At 46.2% G+C, this 12,349-nt stretch overlaps 1 protein-coding gene across 3 annotated transcripts in view; it reads left to right on the top strand.

Annotated features, from left to right (window-relative positions):
• PAFAH2 (platelet activating factor acetylhydrolase 2) overlaps positions 1 to 12,349 on the top strand; it is a 67,952-nt gene that overhangs the window by 45,116 nt on the left and 10,487 nt on the right. For 2 of the 3 annotated variants that reach the window (XM_040465517.1, XM_040465513.1), the window contains exon 11: positions 3,642 to 3,760. In XM_040465517.1, coding sequence (XP_040321451.1) covers positions 3,642 to 3,760 — 119 coding nt within the window. Of the gene's footprint in view, positions 1 to 3,641; positions 3,761 to 10,205; positions 10,307 to 12,349 lie in introns of those variants that run through there. The other variant, XM_040465524.1, reaches the window with a different exon arrangement.

Raw genomic sequence — 12,349 nt, 5'->3', positions numbered from 1 at the left:
TTTCTTTCTTTCTTTCTTTCTTTCTTTCTTTCTTTCTTTCTTTCTTTTTCTTTCTTTCTTTCTTTTCTTTCTTTCTTTCTTTCTTTCTTTCTTTCTTTCTTTCTGTCGAGAGCTGACTTTCGATAGATCACAGCAAGGTCCCTAATATTTTAGATGTAGAAGTTGAAGATTGGAAAGATGAAGTAACTTGTCATACAAAGATCTTCCTGCTTGTTAGCAGGGCCAGTCCCAGACACCCTGAGGTTTACTTACCCTTGTGTTCTTTCTCCCCTGCCACCCAGACCGCATAGTCCCTGGAGACTTGAAGACAGGCCCTTCTTGCCTTCTTTTCTCCAGGCTGGGTGATTTGGCTCTCCCAGTGTGCCCTCTGACATCTCCTCTCCCACCCTTTCATCATCCTAGAGGCCCCTCATCAATCCACTATAATTGGAGCAGCATCCCTGCTGGTCCCCTGAGGCATGGGAGCAGACGATGACTAATGCTTTGGAGACCAGGACTCATCTCTTGGCGCCTCTGGATCTCTGTTGGTTGATGGTGTTGCATTCAGATGGGGATGGGGATCCTGTCTGACTCATACCCCTCCCTCCTACCTGGAGCACTGTCTGATTTCATCACATCCACCTTTCCAGAACAGGTGGAGGGACCAGAGAGACCATTCTCTAACTTACCCCTTGGTATGTACAAAATGAGGAAACAGGCTCAGTGACACAGGTTGATCAGTAGCGGATCTGGGACTGGGACCCAAGCCAGGACACTTCCAGTGTGATGTTGGGGAGAGGGCTTTGGAGCCAGGCGGGCCTGGGCATGAAACCCAACTGGGTGAACTTGGGCAAGAGAGTTAAATGATGGCCAATTTCCTCTTCTGTAAAATGGCAATACCCAGCTCAGGGATGTGATAAGGAGTGAATGAGATAACTGATGTAGAGTACGGAGCACTGTGTGCGATAAATGGTAGGTAGTCAGTAGAGCCCAGTGCAGTTAAGACTCTGGGCTTTGGAATCAGAGAAACTACGCAAATCCTAGACACCCATTCGCGAGTTGAGCTGTGTGATCTTGGACGACTTATTTAACAAGAACTAACATTACATTTACTTGTTGCAGGCATTATGCCAAGTGCCGTAGAGATATTATCTCATGTGATGTTCACAACAATTTTATGAGATGGGTCCCATCAGTATCCTGTTTTTATGACCGAAGATACTGAGGCATGAATCAATTTAGTAATTTTCCCTCACCGTCCTGTATTTTCTGATTATTCTCTAGTTTAAGTTCTTTCCTGCCAAACACACCCATCTTCTTCCCTCAGTGCTGAAGAATTCCCTCCCGCTTTTGAGCTTTGGGACACGCCACAGTCTCTTAAAAACCCTCTCCCCTCTTCATCAAATTCCGTTCCTTCCCTCCGTTCCCGTGTTGCTGGTGACTCTCCCCTGCTGCAAAACCCACCCTGCAAGCCGCACTCAGGCTGCTCCAGCATCTCCTCTGCCCAGTCAGCTGTCAGCGCCTGGGATCGATTCCGCAGGGTTGTTAAGTGCTCGTTGTACACACTGGTCCCCCTTCACACAAAGGACTTCACGAAGGACGAGCGTCCCCAGCAATTCAATTCAACGAACATCACACCTGCTTGGGTCACTGCTGGACCACGTGTTGGGTACTGTCCTGAATGTTAAACCAGGCTGACAAATCACATACTGCTCACCCCTGCTCTATAAAAATGAAATTCAGATTTCACACCCAAAATGCAGAAGTCTGAAAATATGCATAAATGTGGAATTTGGGCCAACACTCATTGGGAACACCAGTAAGTTGGTGCAACCACTTTAGAAATACTATATGGAAGGGCACCTGCGGGGCTTAGTTGGTGGAGCATCCGACTTCAGCTCAGGTCATGATCTCACGGTTCGTGGGTTTGAGCCCCACATCGGGCTCTGTGCTGACCGCGGGGAGCCTGCTTGGGATTCTGTCTCCCTCTCTCTCTGGCCCTCCCCTGCTCACGCTCTCTCTCTCAAAAATAAATAAACATTAAAAAAATACTGTACAGAGTCAGAGATGCACCTACAATCAGCAAGTCTATTCCCAGGCAAGCCTGAAGAAACCCTTGCTCACGTGTATAAGGGAACACACACAAAATTATTTCTTGCAGCACATACATGTTTCTTCATAACAAAATGTATTGTTTCCTAAAAAGCTCCAACTAGAGTTTGGTGGTGTGTTTTTTGTTTTTTGTTTTTTTTTTTTTTTTAAGATTATTTATTTATTTTGACAGAGAGAGAGGGAGAGAGAGAGAATCCCACAAAGGCCCCAGACTATCAGCACAGAGCCCGTCTCAGGGCTCAATCTCACAACCGTGAGATCATGACCTGAGCCGAGATCAAGAGTCAGATGCTTGGGGTGCCTGGGTGGCTCAGTCGGTTGAGCGTCCGACTTCAGCTCAGGTCATGGTCTCGCAGTTCGTGGGTTCGAGCCCCGCGTCGGGCTCTGGACTAACAAACAGCTCAGATCCTGGAGCCTGCTTTGGATTCTGTCTGTCTGTCTCTCTCTCTCTCTCCCTCCCTCCCCTGCTCATGCTCTGCCTCCCTCTGTCTCTCAAAAATAAATAAATGTTAAAAAAAAAAAAGTCAGATGCTTAACTGACTGAGCCACCCAGGTACCCTGAGCTCCAACTAGAGTTTTAAAAAATAATGAAAGTACTGAAGTTTTTGAAATCACATTTCATTTAAAAAAATTTATTGTGGTAACATATACATAGCATGAAATTTACTCTTTTAATCACCCTTAAGTGTACAATTCTGTGGTATTAAGTGCTCTCACATCGTGCAACCTAAAAATCCTGTGTTTCTTGCAGTGCCTGGCTGGCTCAGTATGTTAAGTGTCCGACTTTGGCTCAGGTCATGATCTCATGGTTCGTAGGTTCGACCCTCTGTCGGACTCTGTGCTGACATCTCAGAGCCTGGAGCCTGCTTGGGATTCTGTGTCTTCCTCTTTCCCTGCCCCTCCCCCACTCGTGCTCTGTCTCTCTCGCTCTCAATAATAATAATAATAATAATAAACATTAAAGAAAAGTGTTAAAAACCCCGTGTGTATTAATGAGCACGGGTTTAAATACCTAGAAGGTAGAACCTAGTAAATCAGGAAACATCTATGTGGTTAACAAAACATTGAATAACCTGTTTTAATTTATCCTGGCATTAAACTGCCCTTTTTTTTCTTGTTGACATAAAAGACATGTGCTGTTATTTTTTTTTCTTCCTGATCCTTGTCCTTCTATTTCTACCCCAACTTTTTATTATGAAAAATTTCAAATAGAGGGAAAAGCTGAAATCATAGTACAGAAAAACACCTGTAGGTCCACCACCCGGGTTCCCTAATTTTGAGACTCTTGTTCATGCAGTTTATAAAATACTGCCTTCAGAGGTCTTTTGGGTTCATTCCTCGGTTTCCTGTATCCCATTCAGGGCCATTCCTTTCTGGGATTCCTTTTTGTTTTGTGTGAGTATGCATGCTTCTTTGAAAGTTCTTTGAAAGGGAAACTTGGGGTCCTTGGGGGACCTCAGGCGTATGTTAATTTGGCTGGGGAGACAATTCTACATACAAATTCACTTTTTCCCTTAGAACTTTGAAGACCCCACTCTTTTGTCTTCCAGGATGCGGTACTGTTGGTAAGAGATCTGATGCCAATCTACATCTTGATCCCTTATCTCTGGAAACTCTGGAGGCCAACTTTTATCCTCGGAGGTCAGATGCTTCACCACTATGTGCCTGGGTATGTATCTCTTTTTGACTGAAAGACAATTATGAATAAAGGACTTGGTTGATTAGTACAGATAGATGGATGGTGTAGGTTCCTCTGAAGCATGGGAGGTTTTTTTTCACAGAGGATCTCTTTCCTGTGTGGGAGGTCTGACTGTGGGCTCTGATAAGTGGGCAGGGCCTATCAGAAGCAAGCCTCCCTTTAGGCAATCTTGGAATCCCCGGCGTTCTAAAATAAGGAGTGGAACAATGTGTTAACTGGTCTGTTAGTTGCAACGGCCAGAAAACAGGCGTGATCCAGCTTAAGCAAAAACAATTTACTGGCTTACAGAGTTTGAAGTGGGGTTGCTGGCTATCTGCATGGTGTCAAGATGGCTGCCGACAGCCCCCTGACTCCCATCATCTTTATCTACAATCTTTATCCATGTTTGTCCACAGTCCCAGAGGAAGATCCTGGAGTGTTCTTTCCCAGGGACCGTATTATTAGACTCCAAGGAAGGGATTGACTCTGCTTGGATTCTGTATCTTAACCAGGTCTTAGACCAGTCACTGTGGACAGGAGATAGGTACTGAAATTGGCCAGGACTGACCCATGGCCCACTTCTTATGCCTAGTGCAGGCCTGACATTGTGACTGTTTTCCAGAATCATGTGGGATGGCAGAAAGGCAGGCAGCCCCGCAAAGGGCACAATTCCCGGCAGGTAGACCACCCATATTCTCATAAGGACTCTAGGGCATTTCGTTGCCAGATGGAGTTGCCTCTTCTTTTCCCTTCTGGGACCTCTGGCTTTTTCACTTAAGCACCCTCCCTGAGATCTCTCGTTTTGTTGGGAAAGCGCTTCCAGTACCTTTAGCAGATTTGAAAGCAGCCATTCATCCCTGGAAGGCATTGGCACAGCGCTATCATATGAGGACATCTACCCTAAAAACCACATCATTAAATTTATAATTTTTGAAAAATGTTTATTTATTTACGTTTGAGGGGGGGCGAGCAGAGAGAGAGGGAGACAGGGGAATCCCAAGCAGGCTCCATGCTGTTAGCATGGAACCTGACATGGGGCTCAAACCCATGAACCGTGAGATCATGACCTGAACCGAAACCAAAAGTCAATTGCTCAACTGACTGAGCCACCCAGGAGCCCCTTTCATTTTTTTTTTTTCTTACTATCGAGCGGTACATGCAAAGCAGACATCCTCCCTTCCACTCTGCACCCCACTTAATGCCAGCTCTCACTGCAGTGGAGAGGGGGTCAGAGACATGGTAGAAATCAGGAATGGAGTCAAGGTCAGGGGGGGCATGAGAGTCAGGGGTAGGTGAGGGTGTGAGAGAAAGTAAGGATTGGATATGCCTTTCAGAAGCTACTTGGTAATTTTTATTTGTTTCAAGCTTTTCTCTTTAAGTTTATTTATTTATTTTGAGAAAGAGAGAAAGCATGAGCAAGGGAGGGGCAGAGAGAGAAGGCAAGATAGAATCCCAAGCAGGCTCCGAGCTATCAGCACAGTTCTCTTCAATCTCACCAACCGTGAGATCATGACCTGAGCTGAAATCAAGTGTCGGACCCTTAACTGACTGAGCCACCCAGGTGCCCCTGTTTGTTTCAAGTTTTTATTTAAATCCCAGTTAGTTAACATACAGAGTAATATCAGTTTCACAACTAGAGTTTGGTGATTCATCACTTACATACGATACCCCGTGCCCATCACAAGTGCCCTACTTGGTAATTTTTAATGACAATTTTTATTTCGACTGTTCTATCATTTCAAAATGTCCCTCATATCAAAGTGGCTTTGCCAAGCTGACCTGCTTTGAGGCCCGGTTAGAATGAGACTCAGATAGCTGATTCCGAGGCCAATACTCTTATCAGATAGTGTACAGTCTCCTTGCAGAGAGGGCCCAGACCTCATCAGGGCAGATTCCAGCCCCAAGCTCTGCTCTCATTTGTCCTGCGGGTTACTGCCTGAGCAGATGTTCCACCCATCCTATGTTTGGCTCCCCGCACCCCCTCCCTCTTCCTCCTGGGTTCAGACCAGGAAGGCGAGTGTGGAACAGGCAAGAGTGAGCTAGCGGGCTGCTCCTGCCCTCTGCGCCTGGTCCTCTGTCTCTCCAGCCTCCTTGTCTTCCATAAATAAGGCTGACCCAGAGGATGCCTTCACCTCCTTGTTGCACCCTGTTCAAAACTCGGGAGCTACAAGGCCTGTAGACCTCCTCTATACTGCTGCCAGTGCCTGGGAAAGCCATAGGCCACGGCCCCTGCGGCCCTTGGAGCCCTGGATAGAGCCCCTGCCTCCCCAGAGAGCAGTCCCTCCTTGCAGTAGGGTCTCAACCTTGAATTGAAATTTTTGGTTTTAATTTAGTTTCTCTTCCTTTTTTACCTTCTTGTATTTTCCTACACGCGTACCCCAGCACCCCCATTCTTTTTTTTTTTTTTAATTTTTTTTTTAACGTTTATTTATTTTTGGGACAGAGAGAGACAGAGCATGAACGGGGGAGGGGCAGAGAGAGAGGGAGACACAGAATCGGAAGCAGGCTCCAGGCTCTGAGCCATCAGCCCAGAGCCCAACGCGGGGCTGGAACTCACGGACCGCGAGATCGTGACCTGAGCCAGAGTCGGACGCTTAACTGACTGAGCCACCCAGGCGCCCCAACCCCCCATTCTTTAAGTAAGAGATGCTGCTTAGCTTGGGCTGCCATAACAAAATACCATACACTGGGGGGCTTAAACAAGACACATTGACTTCTCACAGTGCCAGAGGTTCGGAAGTCCAAAATGAAGGTGCCAGCTGATTTGGTTCCTGGTGAGGGCCCTCTTCCTGGCCTGCAGACATCTGCCTTCTCCCTGTGTCCTCACATGACAGAAAGGGAGCCATCTCTCTCTCTGTCTTCTCTTCCTAGAGCCACCAATCCCATCATGAGGGCCTCACACTCTGGACCCCATCTAAACCTAATTACCTCCCAGAGGCACCACTTCTCAATACCATGCCATTCCAAGTTAGGGCTTCAACATATGAATTGTGGGGGGACACAAACATTCAGTCCATAGTAGATGCTTATTGTAGAAATTTTTGACAAATACAGAAAAGTAAAACAGAAGAAGAGTACAACCTATACTACCATGTAAAGGTAAACAATATTTAGAAATTTCTAGCATATTCCTTAAAGTATACATATCAGGGGTGCCTGGGTGGCCCAGTCAGTTGGGCATCCAACTTCTGCTCAGGTCATGATCTCACGGCTCATGGGTTCGAACCCCATGTTGGGCTCTGTGCTGACAGCTTGGAGCTTGAAGCCTGTTTCAGATTTTGTGTCTGCCTCTCTCTCTGCCCCTCCCCCACTCACGCTCTGTCTCACTCTCTCAAAAAAAAGTAATAAATAAACAAAAAAAAAATTTAAATATATATATCATATGTACAACTCTGTATCTCATAAGCATTTTCCCATATGAAAAAATCTTTGTAAATGTTTTATAATACTTACATATTCACCATTTTACTTATTTATTTATTTTGAGCCTAACCCATGGCTTGAGCTCACAACCCTGAGATCAAGAATCAGATGCTTGGGGCTCCCGGATAGCTCAGTCGGTTGGGTGTCAGACTTCAGCACAGGTCATGACCTCACAGTCTGTGGGTTCGAGCCCGCTTTGGGTTCTGTTACTGACAGCTCAGAGCCTGGACCCTGCTTCCTATGCTGTGTCTCCCTCTCTTTCTGCCCCTACCCCGCCCACTCTCTCTCTCTCTCTCTCTCTCTCTCTCTTAAAAATAAATAAACATTAAAAAAAGAAAAAAAGAATCAGATGCCAAACTAACTGAGCCACCCAAGTACCCCTTGTATTCACCATTTTAAATGACTGAATAATATTTTATCCTATGACTATACCACAGATTATGTGAGCAGTCTCCTGATGTTGGGTGCTGAACTTACTTTTACTTTTAGTTACTGTAAAAATTAACATTATTCCTTGTGACAGAACTGTTTTGTCTTGGCTATGGGAGTGGCTCCACCATCTACATGTGATAAAGTTACATAGAACGAAATACACACACCCAAATGAGTGCATGTAAAATAGTGAAATCTGAATAAGGTGAGGATTGCATGAATGCCAGCATCTTGACCCATGATTATATGAGTTTTGTTTTGTTTTTTTTTTCAACGTTTATTTATTTTTGGGACAGAGAGAGACAGAGCATGAATGGGGGAGGGGCAGAGAGAGAGGGAGACACAGAATCGGAAACAGGCTCCAGGCTCCGAGCCATCAGCCCAGAGCCCGACGCGGGGCTCGAACTCACGGACCGCGAGATCGTGACCTGGCTGAAGTCGGACGCTTAACTGACTGTGCCACCCCGGCGCCCCTATATGAGCTTTTTTATTGCCATAGATCGAACGTGTCCCCTCAAAATTCGTATACTGAAACTTAATCTCCAGTGTGATGGTGTTAGAAGGTGGGGCCTTTGTAAGGTGATTAGATCAGGAGGGTGGAGCCCTTGTGAATGGGGTTAGAGAGAGATACCAGAGTTCCTTCACCCATTCTGCCATGTCTCTGCCATGTCCAGGATACAGCGTCAAGGCAACCACCTCTGAACCAGGGAAAGGGCCCCCACCACACCTGTAACCTGCCAGCGCCTTCAGCTTGGACTTCCCAGCCTTAGAATTGGGAGGAATAAATGTCTTTTAAACGACCCCATCTATGGTGTTTTTGTTATAGCGGCCTGAACAGACGGAGACAGTTACCGTTGGGGAAAACTAGGTGAAGGGAATAGAGACTCTCTCAATATTATTTCTTATAACTGCCTGCTAATCTAAAAATTAATTCAAGAGAAAAGGTTTTAGGGGCTCCTGGCTGGCTCAATCAGTAGAGCGTGTGACTCTGGATCTCGGGGTTGTAAGTTCAAACCCCATGCTGGATGTAGAGATTACTTTAAGAAAAGTAAAGAAAAAAGAGAAGAAAAGAAAAGAGAAAAGAAAAAAGAAAAGAAGAAGCTTTTAGGAATCCACTGTAGTAGACATCTTCTTTGTGTGCATATATACATCTCAACTTCTAATTATTTCCTGTAGATTCCTATGAGAGAAATGACCAAATTTGAAAACTTGGTCAAAGATATGAACTCTCAGTCCCAGGATATAGAAGACCTATCTGCATGTCCGCAGAGGAGGAGGGGTTAGCCATACTCACAGACTGTTCTATAAACCCAGAATGCTAGTTCACTACTTACAATGAAAAGTGTGAGCGGAGGGGACCAGACTCCCTGTCATTTGGCCAGGGCTTTTGCTGCCTGTAGACCGTCCACCGGCAGAGCCAGGGGAGTTAGGTGACATGATTCAAATGTTAAAGATATCAAGCTAAGGCTTACTACACACACCTCAGAAATAGGGCTGAACCATTGCTACCAGCGACAGACAAATGGGTTCTTGGGCCAGGGGCACCCCTCCCATAGCAGTGCTTGAATGGGGACAGCCTATATTTGCCTTCTGTGCTCCTAAGGTTGATTAACCCCTGTTCCAATTAGCACATTGTTTCTTTAGGCGTATGATTCTATTCTAGCGAGTTACAGCCAAATCTTGTTGACCCCAGAGCCCTTCTGTCTCATTAAGGCACTTGTTCATAACCCCTCGTTCAGTAGACCTGGAAGCCTCTGGAAGGCTCTGGAAGGCTCTGGAAGGCTCTTGTCTCCAGTGAAATTGCATGCAAAATTTTGAGTGTATGGTCAAATGTGCATTTTTCTGGAGAGAGAGTTTGTTACATTTATCAGATTTTCAGAAAAGGATATCAGCTTAATAGTGAACATCACATGGCCCCCATGTTCTAGGCCTTGTACTCAGGGTTTTACATAATCTCATGTTATCCCCACTGAGTCCAAAATTTGTCTCAAGTTATCAGTCTGCGCATGCTAAAGAACCTCTGTTTTCAAGTGACTTTGTATATCTTTTCTCTGGTACAGTCGCTATCTGTCCTACAGGGAAGTCTTAATCCACCCCCCACCCCCACCCCCACCTTTTTTATCTTCCTAAATGAACAAAAAGTTATTGGCAACAAGCACACCCACGATCCATGCCAGACGACGCTGTGGAACAGCTTTGTTGATTCTTCCTGGAGACTGAGCACCACTGTCTGTGTCAGCATCTCTAGTTACCTGTTTTATTTTCTTATTCACCGATCCCTGTGTGCACTCGAATTAACTTGTGAGCTAGCACCTCACATCTACATCTCACCCCCCTTACCACCTTGAATGCCATCTTCCGCTCCCCTTCCTTCCAAACGGCAGTCCCGCTGTCTGTTTACTCTCCCTTTTACTCCATCAGAGTCTAGAACCCTTAGGTTTTCTAAAGGATCATCGGGTTGCTTTTTATCAAAAGCAGTATGCATTTCGATGCTAGCTTTCCAACAGAAAGTCAGGCAAGAGGCTTTTCAACATTCACTTATACACTGAATATTCATTAATTCAGATACTGTTTGTTCTAGGCACTACGGATATGGATAAAAATCTTGGCTTTCGCCAAGCCTAGTTTTCAGGGGAAGAGCATGGACTAAAACAAATAAACAACTGAAGATATAGTAAGTCAGATGTTTTTTGGGTTTTTTTTTTTTTTGCCTTTTTTTAAAGACAGAGAGAGTGGGGGAAGGGCAGAGAGAGAGAGGGAGAGGGAGAATCCCAAGCAGGCTCCATGCCATCAGCACAGAGCCCCACGCGGGGCTCCATGTTACAAACCATGAGATCACGATGTGAGCCGAAATCAAGAGTCAGACGCTCAACCGACTGAGCCACCCAGGCACCCCAGGTCAGATGCGTTTAAGGGCTGAGAAGAGAAATAAAATAGGGGCAGGGCCTAGAGAGTGCCAGGGACAAGGCACTGCATGTTTACTTGGGGTACTCAGGGAAGGCCTCATTGAGAAGTGACAATCAAGCAAAGGCCTCTGTGGTGTAGTAGACAAAATATGGGTTTAGGGGTCAGACGGGCCTAAGTTCAAATAATGACTCTATACTTCTAAATGTGTGACCTTGGTCTAGACCTTAGCCTGGGCTTTAGTTTCTTCATATGTAGCATGCAGATACTTACGTCTGCTCCGTGAGAATGCCGTGAGATTGGAGCAAAATAAGGTATATAAAATGTCTGGCACCAAATACATGAATGGGAACCACGGTCATAGCTTTTGCTACATGACCTTGAGGGCCCATGCAGTCAGGGGTTCCTTTAGTTTTGGAGGGTCTTACTTGGGTCCAGAGTCCCAAGGCAGGGGCTGGAGACTCCTCCCTCCCTGAGTCCAGCACCAAGATGAGGTCTGAACCTTCTCTCGTGATGATTTAGATGCAAATCCCGCCACAACAATAATGTGAACACTCCTCTCTGAAAAGAGAGGCTTTTTGTTCTCAAGGAAGACCCTCTCTCTTCCCTGCCTGACAAGGGTGTGGTCTGCAGTCCTTTCCCGGATTGCAAAAACCTCCAATGATTCGACACCCTAGATCTATTTTCATCTCTCTACCACTTGTTTAAAATAAGGAGCTCATTGCTATTCTGCCCACGGCTGCGTCTAAATCATAACTGGGCTGGGAGTTGAATACATTTTTCTCTCTTCTGCTAAATACGACTTTTATCTTTCCGAGCCCACAAGCCCTCAGATGACAGTGTCTGCTTCAGCGGTCCGGGCGTGGGCCCCGGGGAAACACACAGGTGAGGGACCCCCCCCCCCCCCCCCCCCCCCCCCCCACAGCGAGCTTCCCCCCCCATGACCTGTTTGTCTCCCACTGCAAATTCTCCCGCACCTGGAGCTAGCCAAAGCCACCTTCCAAGCTGTCACCTCCTCCTGTTTTCACCGTCCTTCGTTCCTTGGTGGGGGCGGAGGCTTTGTGAGCCTTTGAGTCTCCAAGTCTGTCCTGTGAAGGCTTGAGACTCGGCACCCTCAGGACTTCTGTCTCCCTTTTTCTGACTCCTGTTATATAGGAGGGAGAAGATGAGCAACATGAGGAAGTTATGGAACTCCAAAACGCAATTTCATAAACATAATTTAAAAGAGATTTTTGACTCCGAAAAGAAATGATGTCATGCTCTAAATTCAGCCTGAAACTCGTGCTTTTTCATCTCTAATCTCCCCCCATCTAAGTCTTAACTCCTCCCACATACCTCCTTTCCCTTTAGCATTATTACCATCATCTTATAGACCATCAAATCAGCCCCACTGGGGAGGGAGGTGAGTGGCTTGGACCAGATTAGGATGTGAGGCTCCCCTGAGGGCAGATGAGCCTGAAGTGTCCCTCGACTGCCTCATTATTTTAATCATTATGAATTTTTCCTTTTCAGTTAGCCCCCCGTGCACTTGTGATAAACCCTTGCCCCCACCACTGCAGACATCAAGAAAAGGAGTAAGTGTCCCTTTCTGTTGCTGGGGAGACTGAGAGTACCTGGGACCCCAGAGAGTCAGGAATACAAGGTAGAGAATCAGAGCCAGCCTCTGCCTTAGCTGCAGAAGTGGCCCTCTGAAAAAAAGGGTTTTTCCAGCAGTGGAGGTGGAGGGTGACGAGCCTAAGACAAAATGGCAAGACAACAGCCTCTGAAGCTAGTCCGCCTCTCTTCAATCCTGAGTCTGCTATTTACTGGCTGTGTTACCCT

Source organism: Herpailurus yagouaroundi, unplaced genomic scaffold (genome assembly GCF_014898765.1).
Source record: "Herpailurus yagouaroundi ecotype Mexico unplaced genomic scaffold, PumYag 77, whole genome shotgun sequence".
Taxonomy (NCBI): domain Eukaryota; kingdom Metazoa; phylum Chordata; class Mammalia; order Carnivora; family Felidae; genus Herpailurus; species Herpailurus yagouaroundi.
This window is presented reverse-complemented; position numbering and strand designations above follow the sequence as displayed.